This window comes from Astyanax mexicanus, chromosome 23 (genome assembly GCF_023375975.1).
Source record: "Astyanax mexicanus isolate ESR-SI-001 chromosome 23, AstMex3_surface, whole genome shotgun sequence".
NCBI lineage: Eukaryota > Metazoa > Chordata > Actinopteri > Characiformes > Acestrorhamphidae > Astyanax > Astyanax mexicanus.
This window is the reverse complement of record NC_064430.1, coordinates 31315001-31335893: the sequence shown is the minus strand read 5'-3', so window position 1 is coordinate 31335893 and position 20893 is coordinate 31315001. Positions and strand designations below refer to the sequence as shown.

Sequence of the window (20893 nt, the reverse complement as noted above, 5' to 3'; positions counted from 1 at the left end):
ATCTTGATTCTCATTTACTACGATTCAGAATCGATTTAAAATGTCCCAAAATCGATTCTGAGGGGCGGGTTTTAGACTGATTTTGGGCTGGGTATTTTTGTTGGACCTGGCAACCCTGGGGATAGCGCTTGTCCCTTTGGAGATCTTCCAGACACACACAGAGCGTAGGTGTTTGAGAATCACCGGTAAGATGGCAGAACAAGCACTATATTACCTTAGATTAACGTGTAGTTTCAATGTTTTATGGCAGAATGCTTCATAACAAGCATAAAAAAGATCGCTAGTAGTTAGTTTCAGTAACTGTTAGCTAGCTAACTAGCTAACTTTCCAGTTCCACCTTAAATAACGCTACAGGTGGCAGCGGGCTGCAGCATTTAAGGCGGAACGGAAAAATAACAATAAGCTAATCAGAGCTAATTTCAGCTCCTCATCACAGAGGAATTAAGGAATGGACAATATGAATTAATTTCTCCACCTCCTGCCCCCTTTCTGAAGAAATACAACCACCTTAAATTAACTAGTTAATCAGCAGCTGCTCCTGAACTTTAGCGCTCCACTGCTATCATCACATCAGCCCAGCAGCGTCACCTACACACCACCGCTAGTAGCCTGGTAATAAAGCAGTGTTATTTATTTATGTATTTATTGTTCATTAACGTCATTGTGATATCCCAGTGATTCCTCTGTCACTGAGGACCCACATTCCTGCACATTTTATTGTTTTTGTAACACATTACTTGCTCCAGGACCAGTGTATATTATGGAGGGTTTTTTTTCAATACGATTCATAAGCCAGAAGCAGAAATATTTATAATTCAAATCGTTTTGAATCAAAAATCGATTTTGAATCGAATCGTGGCCCCCAAAATCGGAATCGAATCGAATCGTGAGATAGTAATCGATTCCCACCCCTAGTATTTATTTAGCTCTAAATGACATTGCGCGCCCTGTGATGCAACTATTACACATAGAAACATTGTGATGACTATGCTGAAATGTCATATTGTGCCCTAATTTTGCATTTCTGTGCAACTGAACAGCCATCCATTACTGTATTTAATAGGATGAGGCTGTGTTTATATAGATCAGTATGGTGGGCTGGTTTGAACAGGTGTGATGTATAATTATCAGGTTTGTATGCTAATAAGCAGGTGCTGTCCTGCTACCTGAACCAGCCTGCAGATCCTGAAAGCTGCTCACTCCTCACAGCAGCGACGGCGGCGGCGGCAGCAGCAGCAGCAGCAGGCTTATCAGGAACCTGCGCTATAAATCTGTCATGAAGATCTAACACTGAGTCTGTGTGCTCTGACAGACACTGAATTGGAGTGTGTCTGAGTGAAGAAGCGTCCACACACTTCCTCTTTCAGTAATGTAGAACATAAGGTGCTTGCCAGTGAAAATAATGGCAATTTAAATTTACTGCAGCAATAAAACTGCTGTAGTGTTCTGCTGTGTTTGTAAGAATCGAGGCGGATAAGAAAGCTACAGACATCAGGCTGAAGTGGAGGAGGTGAGGACGGTGTTATTTAGTAACAGTGGATGTAACAGAATCGACTACATAATTATTTGTTTTAGGGTGCTGTTGAGTATTGAGTACAGTACCTTTCAAAAGTTTGGACACACCTACTGATTATAATCCAGTACGGCTTATGTTTAAATTCTACCAGTCAGGTTGTAAGTATCAGTAAAGCCACTCCCCTGAAGTGCAGCATTATACAGGAGTTTCAGTAAAGTCTTTCCAGCACTAAGGCTGGAGCAGTAATAGCATTAGCCGCTAACCACTGACCTAGCTCTTTTGCCGTTCAGTGTGAGTATATCGGACTATAGTCTGTGTGATTACTATGTCAAAACATGCTTCATGGGACGAACCACTAGCTAATATCGTCCTGGCTTACCGGAACACTCAGGCTTCCTCAGTGTAGCGATATCGGGCGGCATTTACTAGCATTAATTGCTGCTAACCAAAGTTAGCACTGCTCCTATCTTCTGAACCATGGTCCGGTTCTCCTGCAGTGTGAAAGCGCTTTTCTGGATGGTTCGAACTTTCGGACCAATTACAGGAAGCTGAGCAGGCGTTCCTCAACAACGGCAGCAGAAGAAGAAAAATAAACAACTACTACTGACTGCAGCCTGCGGGAAGGAGGAGTTGGACGTCCAGTGCGTCCGGTCCCTCCCACTTTGTACACGCCACGCCTCGTCAGTGTCGCAAGCTTGTAGTGTGACACAGTATTTAAGCCGGACAACGCGGCACATTATATTAAATTAAATTATATATCCGCTAACTGCCCTGTACATTGTTTACTTCCGTTCAGAGGCGGAGCTAAGACATGATGCTGACAAAGTGGGCGGGACTGGACGGCAAGACACTAACAAAGCCTTCCTGCAGGCTGCAGTCAGTACCCTCTCAAAACAGGACGAGCACGTTCGTTTGGCAAATTTGAACTAACATAGAGTACTGTGCCTGAAGTTGCTGCTGCTGGTATAAAAACACAATAGCAGCAGCTCTACTATGGAGAAGAAATTAATCTGTTCATTCATTTTATTCTTATCCTGGAAAAGCTTCCCAGCGAATGAACCACCCGCTGAATTATCAACACGCCAACGTCAGACGCATGTCCTTCTAAAACCAATCAGCGTCAAGTTAAGGAAAATGCATCGATACGTAGGTGATGATGAAAGGATGTAGGAGTATCACATAAAGTGCTCTCCCTAAACTGCAGTGTGAAAACAAAAATAAGCGGACCAAATATATACAATGTAGCAACACATGAACCTTGGTACGGACCACGGTCTGAAATTTCAGGTGTGAAAGCACCCTTAAACTAAGTTCATCCTGTCACACGAGTGTGTGTGTGTGTTTTCACTACTACTAACAGCAGTAACTAACTAGTCTCCTCTATATATTGCACTGCTAATGAGGGAGTAGGGAGTGATTTTGGTCACAGGCAGGGTGTTAATAAGGTGTATGTTCACTGTTGATCTGCCTGCAGGCTGCTGAGGGCGCTGTAGAGCAGGACAGGGTACCTGTGCTATCACCGCCTCTCTGGTTCCGTAGTATTTGAAGAAGAGGTGGTCGGTCTGGATGAAGAGCTGGCAGGTGTTCTGCTCGATCTGCGCCGCTCTCCTCTTCCTCAGGATCACCGGCCCGTCCGCCCGCTCCTCATCCTCCCCCTGCCGCCGGCTCGTCTCCTGCAGAGCAAACAAAACAATAAACTCAACACTTAAACATCTTCAGATACTAATCAACTGATGTTATTACATTTGAAGACTCATTATAAAGCACATTTACTATTTACAGTTCAATAAACTGACCCTTACTCTTGTAATTTTTAATACTAACATGCAGTGCATTCCTGGAGCCAGCATATTACCTTAAGAACTGACAGTACAGAAATGTGTAGAATCAAGGTAATGAATTAATAATAATAAATAATTAAAACTAATGATAGTAAAAAAAGTAACATTTCTTAAAAGATATTTTAGCGGACATCTGATAAGTTGTAATTGACAAAAAAACAGAAATAAATATATACATAGATAATGAAAATTATTATTAAGAATCGGCCATTCCTGACTAACTTCATCTGAAGGTCAAAATATCCCAATAGATAGTGAGCATTGTCAAACTATTCAATTTATTAAAAATATAATTGGATTATCACAACAACATACTGAGATAAATCATTTTTTTATGATTTACTATCATTTGACTGATTTGTAGAAGATTGCTAAAATGGAACTATACTTAGAGTTATACTTATATATTATATTAGTATTGTCAAGTATAGAATTAATGTTATTAATAAAGAATAACATTTAAAGCATCAAACAGAAGCAGGTGTGTGTGTGTGTGCGCGTGAGAGACAGAGAGACAGAGAGAGAGAGAGAGAGAGAGAGAGAGAGAGAGAGTGATGGGTACTGAAAGTTAGTTATGAGATTTAATTAATTTCTCAACATAAATCATTAATTTTTACTTTCTGAACTGGGCAGTTGCTTACATTGCTAAAAAAACGCTAGTATGCTACCAGACTGTGGGAGAAGCATATAGACTTATAGATGGGAGGCGGGGCTAAACTTGATACAATCATTCAGTTTAAAAAATAATAATAATATTAATGGAACTATCAGTAATACATTTGTAAGTAATTGTGTCTTACTCTGCAGCTAATCAGTGAATATATACATTTCAGTGTCCAAAATGCCGTCTCTATTACACTAGTGGCAGTGATAAATTACCTAGCTATGGTTAGTGAACCTTACTGAAGCTCAGTGATCACCTGTTTAGAAGAAAAAATAGCCAGCTTGGCCATGTCCATGGCTGCAGCACACTGTCTGCATGCTATTGTGTTCTATACCTGGCATCCCGGGTTGTGGAAACGAGACTGAGGGAATGACGGAGGCCAGGTTCAGAGGCTTAAACCCCCACACAGATTACTGTGACGTACCACAGAGTTCAAATAAGAACATACTGACTGAAGCTCTGCTGACAAAAAATAACAGTGCTTAAATCTAACGTTTCTTTAATATCTGATGATGAGTCACTACAGAAAATATAATCTTTAATGTTCCTTTACAGTTTCTAAATTAATACATTACATTACATTACATTTGGCAGCCGCTTTTGTCCAAAGCGACTTACAATAGTGAAGTACAAAAGTAATAGAAGATAAAGGTAAAACATCTTTAGACAGAGCCTAAAGGAGGTCGAAGGGAAATAATGGGATAGAGGAGTGAAGGAGGGGAAGAAGGAAATGGGGTTAGAAGTAGTTAGTGTGTTAGAGGTGTTAGGAGAGTAAGTGCTCTTTGGAGAGCTCAGTCTTCAGGAGTTTATTAAAGATAGTGAGAGATTCTCCTGATCTGGTAGTAGAAGGTAGTTAGTTAGAGGTGTTAGGAGAGTAAGTGCTCTTTGAAGAGCTCAGTCTTCAGGAGTTTATTAAAGATAGTGAGAGATTCTCCTGATCTGGTAGTAGAAGGTAGTTAGTTAGAGGTGTTAGGAGAGTAAGTGTTCTTTGAAGAGCTCAGTCTTCAGGAGTTTATTAAAGATAGTGAGAAATTCTCCTGATCTGGTAGTAGAAGGTAGTTAGTTAGAGGTGTTAGGAGAGTAAGTGCTCTTTGGAGAGCTCTGTCTTTAGGAGTTTATTAGAGATAGTGAGAGATTCTCCTGATCTGGTAGTAGAAGGTAGTTTGTTCCACCATTGGGGAACTCTGTATGAGAACAGTCTAGCGTAAGTCTTCAGAAGTGAGTGCAGGTAGGAAGGAGCCTGTTCTGTCATCACCTTGTAGGCGATTGACATTAACAGCACTAAATATCATAAGTGGGGAGCATTTGTATCTGTATAATAATCTCACACAGGTACAGAATTCCATCCCACACTGCGGCGCCCTGCACTAGGCTCTACACACACACCTGTGCTCACAGGTATTACAGAAATGGATGAGGATTTCCAGTATTTATATACAGCACAAGGCAGAACTCTCCAACCCATAGCTATAAAAAGAGAGGGAGCTCAGGATCCCAGAATAAAGCCAGAGGTAAATCCCCAACACTTCAAACCTTCTGGAATGTGCCACCACACCCAAACTCAGTTACTCCCTACAGAAACTCTTCTACAGCAGACTGAGGCTCGGGAGAACTCCACCAAATCCAGCCAGCGCTCAACATTTCACAAGCAAAGACAGATGAATTCATAAACTCAGTCTAGAGCCTTTAAAAGCCTGAGACTGTAATTTAATCAGCTCCCTGCGCTCTTTATCAAGCTGCTCCTCCATCATTTTTCAGCAGGAGGAGAGGCAGCACATCACTCCTGTTATACAGAACAGATGCACCCCCATATAATCACTAGACTTTTCAAGTAAAAAAAAATATATTATTTCATATTTCAGATAAAACACTTTTGTCTAACCAGATGTTGCTAAAGTGGTGGTGAATACTAATATGAATACTAATATCACCCAGACTATGAACGAACACAAACATCTTTGAGAACTTGAGAATACTTTCAAAGTTCTGACTGACTGACCTTCATTTCTTAATATCATTTTTTTCTTTACTTAGTTGAGTAGTTCTTGCTTCTCATAATATGGATTAGAACATTACTCAAATAGGTCTTTTCACTGTAGACCAACTTTACCTCTGAACTACTTTACAACTGATGCTCTCAAACACATTAAGGCCCCGTCCACACAAAGCCCGATATTATTAAAAATTGAGTTTTTTCTCATGAAAACTGTGATTTCGGTCACTGAAAACTAAGCTTTTCGAAAGCGCCTTCCAAGGTGTTGATTTTTGAAAACTCCGCTCCAGCGTAGCCGTGTGGACGAGGAAAACTGAGCTTTCGGAAAACGCTGACGTCACATAGCGAGTCTCCGCATGTCTGCTTTTTCTTTACATTAGCTTAGAGATCAGGAGGGGCAACACCAGTAAACTCTGACTCTCACAGCTGATCCTACTAATGAACTAACTGCCCTCTCTGACCCAACAGCGCGGAATTATCCAGAACCAGCTTTAAACACTTTAACGTGTTTTATCAGTGTAGCTGAGACCAGTGATAGTGGCGTGATGGCTGTTCTACAGGCTGCTCTATCGGTATTAGCTTTAATTATACTGGTCCAGCACCACCCTGGACATACTGACAGACCAGCTACACCAGCAAACTCAAAATACATCATATACTGTTACTGTAGCTCCTCATCCAGCAGTGCAGTGCAGTGAAAAAATAAGATGTTTGGTGTTTCTGGCTCGGTGTTTTAGCACATTAAGCCACGTTAACATTTGTCCTTATAACAGGCTTCAGTGGAAAGAAACCCCACATTAAGCATTTTTACGTTAAGTATTTTAGACTCTGTGGTTCTTCAGTTAGATGGGTTAGCTCTGTGGTTCTTCAGTTAGATGGGTTAGCTGTGTGGTTCTTCAGTTAGATGGGTTAGCTGTGTGGTTCTTCAGTTAGATGGGTTAGCTCTGTGGTTCTTCAGTTAGCTGGGTTAGCTCTGTGGTTCTTCAGTTAGATGGGTTAGCTCTGTGGTTCTTCAGTTAGCTGGGTTAGCTCTGTGGTTCTTCAGTTAGCTGGGTTAGCTCTGTGGTTCTTCAGTTAGCTGGGTTAGCTGTGTGGTTCTTCAGTTAGATGGGTTAGCTCTGTGGTTCTTCAGTTAGCTGGGTTAGCTCTGTGGTTCTTCAGTTAGATGGGTTAGCTCTGTGGTTCTTCAGTTAGCTGGGTTAGCTCTGTGGTTCTTCAGTTAGCTGGGTTAGCTCTGTGGTTCTTCAGTTAGATGGGTTAGCTCTGTGGTTCTTCAGTTAGCTGGGTTAGCTCTGTGGTTCTTCAGTTAGATGGGTTAGCTCTGTGGTTCTTCAGTTAGATGGGTTAGCTCTGTGGTTCTTCAGTTAGATGGGTTAGCTCTGTGGTTCTTCAGTTAGATGGGTTAGCTCTGTGGTTCTTCAGTTAGATGGGTTAGCTTTGTGGTTCTTCAGTTAGATGGGTTAGCTCTGTGGTTCTTCAGTTAGCTGGGTTAGCTCTGTGGTTCTTCAGTTAGATGGGTTAGCTCTGTGGTTCTTCAGTTAGATGGGTTAGCTCTGTGGTTCTTCAGTTAGATGGGTTAGCTCTGTGGTTCTTCAGTTAGATGGGTTAGCTCTGTGGTTCTTCAGTTAGATGGGTTAGCTCTGTGGTTCTTCAGTTAGATGGGTTAGCTCTGTGGTTCTTCAGTTAGATGGGTTAGCTCTGTGGTTCTTCAGTTAGATGGGTTAGCTCTGTGGTTCTTCAGTTAGCTGGGTTAGCTCTGTGGTTCTTCAGTTAGCTGGGTTAGCTCTGTGGTTCTTCAGTTAGCTGGGTTGGCTCTGTGGTTCTTCAGTTAGCTGGGTTAGCTCTGTGGTTCTTCAGTTAGCTGGGTTAGCTCTGTGGTTCTTCAGTTAGCTGGGTTAGCTTTGTGGTTTTGGAGTAACACTGTAATGCTGGTTTTCCTGCTGCATCGCTCAGCTCGCCTCAGTAAGGGCAGATAATTAGTTGATAAGCTAGTTGTTAGTTGATTAGTTGGATCAGGTGTTTTGTAATCAGTAACAGTGACCGTAATTTTTGTGGCCGTAAAGCCTGAAACAGGGACAGCACCTGGATTGGTTCTGTTCTCTCTACAATTTGTGGATTATTAACATGTTCACAGTTTAATTTAATGTTACTCTCACATTACTCAACACACCAGAGGTAACGTTACTAAAATGCGCTGTGTGCAGTTTTTTTCGATCCCTCTGATTGGAGGTACAAACCTTACCACGAACGGAGATTCTGGTCCAGGCTGGACCAACAAGCACCAGGTGGGACAATTTTGAAAAGTAAGCATTTGTTGCTGAGTAATGACGAGAAAACGTCCAAATGTCTAGAGACTTCCTGTTCATTTCAGCATTTTTGAGTGGTGTGGCGTTTCCGTGTGGACGGAGATATTTCTGAAAACGCTGCTCGTGTGGACGAAGACATTTTTAAAAAGGAGACAAAAATCTCAGGTTTTAAAAATATTTGGGTTTGTGTGGACGGGGCCTAAGAGGCAAGAAATTCAAGTAATTAACTCTTGATGAGTTCAGCACAGCTGTTAACTGAAAACCTGAATTCCAGATGGATGGATGGATGGATGGATGCTTTATTTATCCCGAAGGAAATTTAGGTGGTGACTCTACCTCATAAAACTGACTGAGAAACTGACTGAGAAAATCCAGATGTGTAAAACTGTCACCTAAGCAAGAGGTGCTACTTTGAAGAATCTAAAATATAAAACATATTCTGGTTTGTTGAACACTTTTTTCTTTACTAAATAAACCCATATGATTTTCTTTATAGTTTGGATGACTTAAGTATCATTAATGAAAAAACACGGCAGGTCTCAGTAAAGCTGGCAATGCTAACTAAATTACAGACTAAATTATTTACCTATTTTTAATAACAGAATGAAATCAGAGGTCAGATAAAGTAAGCTCTGCAGTTTGATATGAGGTTTGTCTGTGCATGACAAATTAAAATAACCTGCAATTTAGACTTACCTGGGCAGGTGAATCCACAGCAGACGCCTGGTACTTCTTCATCCTGTCAAATACGGAGTGGTCCGCACAGCCCCCCTCCCTGCCGTACTTATGAGGGTAGTCTGGAAACAAATAAAACATAAGAGAAATGCATATGAGAAAAGCCAATCAAAATCAGTTTAATCTGATAACATTCTGTGCCTGGTGTACACTGTATTGACAAAAGTATTGGGACACATGTACATTCCTTGTTTCTTCTAAAATTATAGAATTCAACCTTATTTTTGTTGGAGTCTCTCTACATCACAGGGAAGATTTTTAAAACATTGCTGTGAGGATTTGACTGCATTCAATAACAATAGAGTTTAGGGTTCTTTCAAATTGACCAAAGAACTAGAATTTAATCCAACCCAAATTTGAATGTACTGAACCATGGTCTGCATCGTCTGCAATGTAAAAAAAGAAATTAATTTTAGATGGTTCTAACTAGAGCTGGGCGGTTAATCGATTTTATCGATTAATTCGAATTTACAGTTAAGGACGATGTGTTTTTATGAAAATTGATTTTCTCTGAGTTTCTCCTCCCTCCCTTCTTCCTGCGCGAGCAGATATTTTGCATATTCATGAGAAAAGACCATCTCATTTTATATAACACTGGCACTTATTTAAAAGCTTTGTTTTGCAATTCAAGCCCAAATGGGGAAAAGTATTTACTTAAAAGCATTTTCAATTGTACTTGTTTTCTATTTTCTATTTTGTAAGTTTTATCAAAAAGGGCAACATTTGATTTTTTTCTATTTGTTTTTTGAGGGTGTGTTTATTGTTTGTTTTTTTTTAAGTTTGAGGGTGCATTGTGTCAGTACCTAAACTATGTTGGAGAAAGCTTTCTAAAAGTTACTGGATGTTCTCACTCTTTACAATTGTTTTTTTGCTTGTTTCTGGTGGCACTTTAACCACAAAGGGAATATTTTAAGTGAAAACAAATTAAATAAGAACTAGTTTTTAACCATTTCTTTGTCATCTTTGGTTTGATTTTTAGTAGTGGAAAAAAATGTATTTAAATGGAAAATCTGTTTTTAAATCGAAGATTTTTTTTGGGCCATATTGCCCAGCTCTAGTTCAAACTTACAGACCAATTACAGGAAGTTAATGCAGGCTATTAAAACCTATTAAAACAATAGTAAAATAAAAGGCAGTGGTGGTGGTGTGTAGAGGCGTCATTCTGGTGATTACTGTAGTTCTAATGAATTATTGCGCTAAATAATTATTGAATTATTGCACTCAACTAAACTGCAGTGTAAAACCAAAATGAACCAGACTACAATGTAACGCACAGACCAGGATGCTGCATGATCAAAATCCCACCGCACCCCCAACTCATCACACAACCCCAAAACTATCAGATGAAGCTCCATCATTCCAGAGAACACAGTACCACATCACCACAGCTCAAAACTGGGGGCTTTATACCCCTCTAGCCGACGCTGGACATTACAAATGGTAGCAACAGGTTCATGTTTATCTGATCTACAGGAACTAGACAAGCCATGTGGGAGCATTTGTGTCCGCAATGGTTACATGTTAAAGTAACTGAATGCATTCAGAAGAAGGTGTGTCCACAAATATCTGAACAACAGCTCATCATCCACCTTTCAGACAGACACACACTCAGGTCAGACGAGGACAGGAAGGCAGGTAGGCTATTTCTGGGGAACGTGCGAGCAGGAGGTAGAAGGTGACAAATTCTGAAAAACAAGGCGACAGAAGGTGGAAGAGTGCGGGAGCGTCCCCTAATTACCGAGGTCAGGGCGGAGAGAGGGATGAGTCGGCGGGTTTGTGGTCTCAGGACGTGGCGGAGCAGCAGGGCGGAGGAGGGTCTGTTTAATGAGCCGTCCACGAAAACACGGAGCATTGTTTCAACTGCCACTGACTAACTGCAAACAACCAGGTAATCCGACTGAATAATATGACTAGAAATTCAAATTCACAAAAAGAATAGACAATCACACCAAACAATGAAACCAGACAATCAGACCAAACTCAAAATCAGACCAGACAATCAGACCAAACAATCAGACCAGACAATCAGACCAAACAATAAGATGAGACAAGCAGACCAAATAATCAGACCAAACAATAAGACCAGACAATCAGGACATACAATGAGACCAGACAATCACACCAAACAATGAGACCAGACCATCAGACCAAACAATAAGACCAGACAATCACACCAAACAATGAGACCAGACCATCAGACCAAACAATAAGACCTGACAATCAGACCAGACTTAAAATCAGACCAGACAATTAGACGAGGCAAGCAGACCAAATAATCAGACCAAATAATAAGACCAGACAATCAGACCAAACAATAAGACCAGACAATCAAATCCGATAATCAGATTTGACAATCAGATTGGACAATGAGACTACATAAGAAGACCAGACAAGCAGACCAGATACCCAGCTTAGATCAGACAAGAAGAATGGAAATAGAGGCCTGGACAAGAAGACTGTCCAATGAGATCAGACAACAATACTAGAAAACAAGACCAGACAACAAGACCAAAAACAAGACCAAACAACAAGACCAAACAACAAGACCAGACAACAAGACCAAAAACAAGACCAGACAACAAGACCAGACAACAAGTTCAGACAAGCAGAGAAGAGAAGAAGACCGGACAAGCAGACCAGATAATAAGATTGGGTAATATCTTTTCTTATGTGTGGCACAGGTTCTCCACTGGTTCTCAGGTGTTTATCAGCACCAGTGGAGGGAAGTGGGTCACTGGGAGAGGAGGGGGATCCAACACTTAAAGCTAAACGTATCTAAATTAATTCAGCTTCTGTTTCAGAGAAACTTCCAAACACCCACTCTCACTGTTACAACCAGGCTTTACAACACTGTAACTCAATATACACAGACCATGTGAGAGAGAGAGGGAGAGAGGGAGAGAGGGAGAGAGAGGAAGGAAAAGAAGAATTATAAAACACTAAAAACCCAGGAGCTGACGGTGAAACCCAATCCGAATACAATCTCACTTAAAAACGTACAAACCTCCACCCACGGCCCAAACACATTTCTAATAAGGTATAGGTCTGTTGATGCGGTTGGAAATGGCATTATCTCTGTGTCTTTAAGCCACGCTCTTGAGATGGCAGCATAGGAAAGGTAGGGCCGCTGTTTTCAGGACCTTATTAATGAAATTCTGGACTGTCTTCCTTACATACAGCAAGGAAATGCAAAACTTTCCCCCGGATGCAGCTTAAGTTTGGATGATAAGTGTATTCAGCTCTAATGTTTGTGGGTTTTGGCAACATTTTTATTGAAACAGTCCTGCCAATAAAGCCAAACTGAACTGAAAGAGGAAGAAAAATAAGAGAGAAAGAGAGAAAGAAAGAGAGAGAGAGAGAGAGAGAGAGAGAGAGAGAAAAGAAATCACAATCACTGTACACTGCTCTTGCTCTCAATTCAATTCAATTCAAGGTGCTTTATTGGCATGACAAATAGTGCTACATTTGTGTTGCCAAATCCTGAGTTACACAGTTTTAACAGTAAAGTGGAAGAATATTGAACTGATTCAGAGATGAACAATTTCGTGTAGAACAGAACAGAACAGATTCTACATTTTAAAACAATGCAAAAAAATATAAAATATTAAATAAAAATAAAATTATTATAAATAAATAAATAAATAAATAAATAAATAAATAAATAAATAAATAATAATAATTCAAAAAAGCATAATATAGTTAATAAGTGTAGGTGATGAGACAAATTAACCTAAAATGTTTGTGTGTGTGTATAGTGTGTGTTAATGTGATATTTAGTGTGAATGGTCACTCTCTGTCTCTCTCTCTGTGAGAGGCTGTAATGTATTGAGCTGCGAGAGTGCAGCTCTCTCTGTTCTCTCCTAACAGATAGGGGAGTTTCTCTGGGTCAGTAAGGCGGGTAAACTGGGGGTGTTTATTGCTGAATCTTCTGTAGAATTCATGGCTCTCATTCATGTCTCTCTCTCTCTCTCTCTCTCTCTCTCTCTCTCTCTCTCTCGTTTTTAGTTTCTTTCTGTCCCTCTGTGTATTTCTTTTTTATTGCTCCTTTTCTCCATTTACACACTATATATACTGTTCTTTTCCCCTCTCTCTCTCTCTCTACTTCTCTTTTCTTTCTATTCCAGCCTTTTCTTCTGGGACTCTCAGCCTCCTTTTCTGTTTATTTTCTCTTTCTCTCTCCCTCTCATTCCTTTTTTACTCTCCCTTATTCCTTTGTTGTATCTCAATTTCTCTCCCTCACACACACACACACACACACACAGATTTGAAACAACCAGAGCTCTGATAAGAACTGAAGTGTGTTCCACCTGATAAAGAATATCAGCAGGTAAAGCAGAAGCTGGAGCTTGTAGGCAGATGACAGTGTGTGAAGTGAGGCCCACAGTGAAGCAGTTGTTCCACCAGCAGGGGGTGGGATGGAGCTCAGCAGTTTGTGCTTGTGTTTGTGCTTGTGTGGGTTGGATTATCAGGGTTAGGTCTGCTCTGGGTTGGGGAAGGAAACTGATCAATAAAGTCCTGATAAAGAGGTGAAAGGACGTGTTCTGCAGACTGATCACCAGTAGAGAACACGGACAGCTCAGTACAACACTTTATAAAGGCTTTAAAATGCTCTGATATGTACAGTACAGTTTCTACTGCATGCATCAAACTGTTCTGTGATCAGACTAAAGAACACGGTTCTGTTTCAAAGCTAGTTATTTAACCCAAAATATATTAATATCAAATAGTATCTAATATAAGATAAAACTCAAAGTAAAGCTGTGAGTTCAGGCTGGACACTGCAGTCAGGTCAGGAGCTCAGTGAGGGAAGGGAGGAGATATTTAATGAATCTGTGGGAAGCCATAAATTAGCCACTGCTAACAATCCCACTCTGATAAAACAGACACACCTTAGGAAGAGGATCCACCCACACACACACACACACACACACACTCACATAAGATTCCTTCATCAAACTAATCTCCACCATTCAGGGATCATTCAAAATTTTAATATAATATAAAGTTCACTTCTTAGTAATAGAGGATATGGGCTATAAATATTGCACAGTTGTTTAGTTTCATTATTGAGCTTTTAGTCTGCTCTCTAGTAATGCTCTACAGTTTGTGGCTGTTAAAATATTAAAATGTTAAAATGTGACTGTTGCACTGCTTGAAATCAGATTGTTCTGGTTGGCTCTATTGCTCAGCTGTAATACAAACTATCATCTAAAACAACTGATCATTTTAAACAGCCATAACTACTCTCATGTGTTTCTTGAAAATCTTAAAAACATTTTTTTTAGGAAGATTGGTCGAGTGATAGTATACCTAGACTCTTGCTAGTTTGGAGGTGTGGGCTAGAGCAAATTTAACTGATAAAAAAGAAAACGCTGGAAAGTGCTACAAAGACTCAACCAGCTATTGATTCCAAGGGTTCACTTACATTTTCCACTACAACGTTTAATTTAATATGTGTAATATGTAATGTTGCATGCAGTATTTAAGTCCCTATGTAACATAATTTCCCACACCTGTCATGTAATGTTCTGTACGTTCTGTACATTAGATAACATCTTTAGATCTTTAGATACCATCCCATAATATGTGTGAGATAATGTCACATGTCATGTGTGCATAAGAACATACATGAAATACCATTCCATATGTATTATCTGTTTAATGTCTTAGTTTTAATATAAATACATAAGCACATATTAAAACATCCATCATGTGTTAAAAGTGTTACATATAGGCATGTTTGGGTGTATATATAAGTCCCATACTAATTTTGTATATGTAAGCACCTACAGTCAATGTAATAGTGTCTGACATGTATTATACTGTATTTGTTACATCAGTACCTATATGTTACATCAAATATGTAAATAGATGAGCACTTATATGTAATATTATTCCATATACTATGTATTGTCCTATACCTCCTATACATATTAAAACATGTCAATATATTTACAGAAAATATTAACCCTCCTGCCATGTTCCGGGTCAATTTGACCCATTTTAAAGTTTGAAGATCTAGAAAAAATAGTTTAAAGTATTTTTTTCAGTAATAAACTTCTTCTGCTTGCCTAACTTAGTGTAATCAACATATAATATGAAAATGGTTCATCTCACATATTTGCAACCACCCCCTGCAAAAACTAAAACTAAAACAAAATTGCAGTGATATATTTCAATGTTATGTAAAACTATTGTTTTATATGTTGGTCTTTCAAAACTAATAAAGTAGTGAAACACTAAAAAAAGTTTGAACATGTATTGTTTAATGAAAAATAAGTGAATTATCCTAATTGAATCATTACTTATTAGAGGTAAGAAACGTCATTGCACTAAAAATATTGATAGAATAATTAGTAAAGGAGTAAAAAATATTTACCCTGCTTGTAAGGACTTTTTTGTGTTTTAGATATCTTTTAAATAATTAAACATGCACCAGGTCAAAATGACCCTGGAACACCATTACTTTTCCTGACAAATGAACATAACAGGAGAGTTAAAAGAACACAAAATACGACCACATCCAGAATGACAAAATCAAGTGTGTGTAAAAGTGCATGTGTGTGTGTGTGTTAGTCCTCTACTATTCACTCTGAATTTCCTACAGAGCTGAAAGCTGAACTTTTGTCCTGAAATGTAGAAAAGCAAACACACCCACACCGTTATCTCCAACACTCCCTCTGCCTGCCATGTGTGTGTGTGTGTGTGTGTGTGTGTGAATGAATGCGTGTGTGTGGGATTGTGTGTTAATCATTTCCGTACAGATCTGCAGTTGACCGTGTGTATGACCGGTCTCCGGATAACCCCCTCTTCCTCTACCCTGACTGTGCCCTCATACCCACCCTGTCCTCACACGGGTCAGTACCAGCCGTCCTACTTCCCCTATTCCCTCCCACACACCACACACCGACCCTACACTATCCCACACACCATTTACACAGTAATTAGTATGATATTGTAACAATTAAGGTTCTTCTTTACATATTTAAAGCTGATGTCCGTAAGTTTTTATTTAGGGCCCACTCTGGTGAGAATGGGTAATTGCACAGAGCATGTGGAAGAATCATTTTAAACTGGGCGGGTGTGATGCGGTCTCCTTTCAGAGCGGATGAATCCGATTCCAGGTTATGTTCAGTCAGAGAGAGAGAGAGAGAGAGCGCTCAATCAGAAACTTCACTTTAACTACACACTGTTTTTACTATGAGTGAATGAGCTACTGAGCTCCGAGTTTCCTCTTCTGAAGTCTCCATTGCTCCACCAGCCGCACATGTGACGTAAGTACGCAAAGACACGTGATGTAGCCAGAGGAACTCCCGTGAAAAGCGACCCGACACCCCAGTTTTGAGAATGAATATATTATTAGGCTTAGCAGGGATGGTTGGTCCAGCACACTTGTACCATTAAACACAATATTTTGTCCCTTCTCCACTCAGAAATGCTTCTGTTTTTAGTTTAAAAACTAAGTTAATTAATTAATTAATATAAAATAATTCTAACTACCACTTTAAAGAATCAAACAAATGTAAGCACAACACGCTTTATAGCCAAATGCATTGAGGCACCTGCTCATGCACTTAGTTTCTTCTGAAATCAAGGTTTATCCTGATTTTGATAGATTAACTTTGATATCTTTACTGTCCAGAGAAAACTTTGTAACAGATTTTGAACTATTGCTGTGAGGGTCTGGTTGCATTCAAAAACCAAATAGATCTTTAGTCGGGTCAGAATGTTGGCTACTGATTACCAACCAACCACAACACCCCAACTCATCCCATCCAAAAGTATGGAGCTCCATCAGTCCAGAGAACACAGTTCCACTGCTCCACAGCTCAATACTGGGGGCTTTCTACCCCCGACATTAGTCAATTAAGAACCAAAAGGTCCATGTTTGTATTAAATTGTATATTCAGTACTTATCTACAGTGTTTAGATGAGCTGGTCATTTGTGTGTGCAATTGCACATGTGTGTCAGCAATGGGTGCAACTTAAAGTACCTGAATGCATTCATTAAAAGGGACGTCCACAAACATTTGGATATATACTATAGCTCAATTCTATTGTATCAAGTCAATTCCACTTCTACTTCTCTCTCTGCTTTATTAACTAGGTGGAGAGTGTGTGTGTGTGAGTGTGTGTGTGAGTGTGTGTGTGTGTGTGTGTGTGGTTGAGTAAGAGAGAGAAATTGCTTTTAGTGCTCTTCTCACTGCTATTTAAAAGAGCACAAGGGCTTTTACAGCTTCAAAGCAATTCTCTCACACCATTTCTCACTCAGAAGCTAAACTGTTGATTATGATGACAATACAGTGCACTATTAGAGGAATAATAACTCCAGTTTCCTGCCTGACTTCCACAAATGTGTAGCTAGAGACTGAAAATCAGCTCAGAGCTTATAATGAGTCTCAGCCACATCATATAAAACATAGTAGATCAGAATCAGGCACTGAGGTTTTGAATGCCACAGACAAATGAATCAAAATCATCTACAATTAATCATTTTCTTATTATATTACAGCTACAATGTCATTTCAAGCTCCTCAGGTCCAGTGAATAACCTGAAATGGTACAAAATGAGCGTACAGTGAGTGTATCGTATCGTAGGTGCACCATATTATAATTTGTATTATGCGACACTAGTAAGGAAAAGAGGTGTAGCCATGTTTTCCTTCTAATTCAGCAGGTCTCGCCGCTGGGTGGTGGTGGGGGGGTTCAGTAAAGTTAAGCTATGTAAACAAAACTGTAATTCTTAAAAAAAAAACATTTTCAGTCAAACGAGCACTGGATGCTAATCTACACAGATTTCTCTCCTTAAAACTGTTTATTTGGGTGAGTAAATCGTTTCCGTTTATTTACAGTAAACTTAGATTTCCAGATTTCCACTAAGGCTGGGTGCAGCTGCATTAGCATTAGCAGCTAACCGCTAAACAGAGAAAGGGCTAGCGGTTAGCGGCTAATGCTAATACTGCTCCAGAAGTGCTAGCTGGGGGTTATCAGCAGGTTACAGGCCAATAATATTCACCTCTGAACGGCAAAAGAGCTAGAGCTAAGCGGCTAATGCTAATACTGCTCCAGCCTCGGTGTTGGAGATCTAAACTGAAACTCCTGTATAACGCTGCACTTTAGTGGAGTGGTTTTAATGCTCCTTACAACCTGACTGTTATATGGCACACTGTCAATTCTTGGAAAAATTTAAGTATTTTAAGTGTGCCTTAAAAAATGCGGTAAATAGTACAGGAGTTAATAGTAAACTGTCAGGGCTTTTAAGGAAATAAAAAACTAAACCTAAAAAATTGTAAAATACTACAAATAAAAATGGAGGGGGTGCTTTTTTAACCAAGTAAATGCTTAACAGCAGGTCTGTAATAATGGAAATAAACTAAGCTTTGGAAATAGAAAGCTGTTGTCTGTGGTAAAGCAGTGCTGGATCAGATTGTCTTACTGCACTTTCTACTGCAGCATTTACACACTTACACACAGCACATTCACACTTTCATCATAATAACTAGAAAAAGATACAGAAACACAGAAAAGTCTCATTGAGTCCCATAGTGTTTAAGTTTAGGGCCAACGAAATTAACATTGATTATAATTATAGAGTTATGCAGAGATAAGAGTAAAGGACTAATGCATGAGCTTATACATGTTTTATGTACAGTCATATGAAAAAGTTTGGGCACCCCTATTAATCTTAAAGCAGCCATTTCTGCAAGCACTCCACAAACAGAGTCGCCTGAGGTATGCAAAAGCAAAAGCACACCTCAGGCGACTCTGTTTGTGGCTTCTTTCGCATCACTCTCCTATACAGCCTTGTGCAAAGTGTGCTGTATTGTTGACCGATGCACAGTGACACCATCTGCAGCAAGATGATGCTGCAGCTCTTTGGAGGTGGTCTGTGGATTGTCCTTGACTGTTCTCACCATTCTTCTTCTCTGCCTTTCTGATATTTTTCTTGGCCTGCCACTTCTGGGCTTAACAAGAACTGTCCCTGTGCTCTTCCATTTCCTTACTATGTTCCTCACAGTGGAAACTTATGGAGTGAATTTTGTGCCAAAAGTTTTACACAAAAAAATAAAATCCGCAATCAAAATGTTAGGAATCAAAAGCAAAAATTATATGTTACAAATTCAAAAGAGAAAAAATATATAGCAAATACATATTTTTAAATATACTTGGTTATTTTATTATCCTTTGCAGTTATTTGAAAATTATTTCAGTTTGGTCTTTGCTTTTATTTTTGTGTTTTTGTGAATTTTCTGTGGATTTTTTTGGATTTTTCTGTTAAAGACTTCTGGAATCCCTCTTTTGCTTCTGCTTCAGTTTTTTGCTTCTGAGTTTTGGCACAGTTTTCACGGGTGGGCGGGGCTTAGAAGAAGGGGTTCCCCTTGAATCTCCATTGGTCAGCTGGTTCTGGACTGGCGGGTTCCCTGAACCCTCGTCTGAGACTGACCACGCCCCCCGGAGTGAACAGCAGCTTCCAGCAAACAGCAACAGCAGCAGATACTTTTACAATTAAATATTATACAAACGTTATGTTCACAAGTCACATTAGCGAGAGTGCTAAATATTCATGCTGAAAGTAGGTAACTACCTAACTCACTAGTTCACTGACTAGCTAACTCACTGGTTCTCTGACTAGGTAACTCACTAGTTCACTGAATAGCTAACCCACTAGTTCACTGACTAGCTAACTCACTAGTTCTCTGACTATGTAACTCACTAGTTCACTGACTAGGTAGCATTCTAATTCATTAGCTCATTGAGTAGGTAAGTAGCTAACTCAGTAGCACACTTACTATGTAACTCACTGGTTCACTGACTAGGTAACTCACTTGCTCACTGAGTAAGTAACCTGCTAACTCATTAGCTCACTGAGTAGGTAACTCACTAGTTCACTGACTAAGTAATTCACTAGCTCACTGAGTAGGTAACTAACTCACTAGTTCACTGGCTAGATAACTCACTAGTTTGCTGGCTAGGTTGCTCACTAGCTCACTGAGTAGGTAACTAGCTAACTCACTAGCTCATTGACTAAGATAACTGACTAGTTCACTGATTAGGTAACTAGCTAACTCACTAGCTCATTGACTAAGATAACTGACTAGTTCACTGATTAGGTAACTAGCTAACTCACTAGCTCATTGACTAAGATAACTGACTAGTTCACTGATTAGGTAATTAGCTAACTCACTAGCTCATTGACTAGGTAACTATCATAATTTGCGCGTGAATATTTAGCACATCTTGCTAATGTGAGCTTTTAAGTGGAGTGAAACAGAGAATAATATAACATAATATAACATTAAACATAACGTTTGTATAATATTTAATTGTAAAAGTATCTGCTGCTGTTGCTGTTTGCTGGAAACTGCTGTTCACTCCGTGTTTGGAAGGACGCTTGAAGCTTGCGGGGTGTTTGGGGGCGTGGTCAGTCTCAGACGAGGGTTCAGGGAACCCGCCAGTCCAGAACCAGCTGACCAATGGAGATTCAAGGGGAACCCCTTCTTCTAAGCCCCGCCCACCCGTGAAAACTGTGCCAAAACTCAGAAGCAAAAAACTGAAGCAGAAGCAAAAGAGGGATTCCAGAAGCAAAAGTCTTTAACAGAAAAATCCAAAAAATCCACAGAAAATTCACAAAAACACAAAAATAAAAGCAAAGACCAAACTGAAATAATTTTCAAATAACTGCAAAGGATAATAAAATAACCAAGTATATTTAAAAATATGTATTTGCTATATATTTTTTCTCTTTTGAATTTGTAACATACAATTTTTGCTTTTGATTCCTAACATTTTGATTGCGGATTTATTTTTTTTGTGTAAAACTTTTGGCACAAAATTCAC

At 39.5% G+C, this 20893-nt stretch overlaps 1 protein-coding gene across 1 annotated transcript in view; it reads right to left on the bottom strand.

The window, feature by feature from the left end:
• Positions 1–20893, bottom strand: part of adam10a (ADAM metallopeptidase domain 10a) — a 166380-nt gene that overhangs the window by 23219 nt on the left and 122268 nt on the right. The window contains exons 5-6 of the mRNA XM_049471154.1: positions 9017–9117; positions 3025–3189 (exon numbers count right to left, since the gene is read on the bottom strand). Of these exons, the coding sequence (XP_049327111.1) occupies positions 3025–3189; positions 9017–9117 (266 nt within the window). The remainder of the gene's footprint in view (positions 1–3024; positions 3190–9016; positions 9118–20893) is intronic.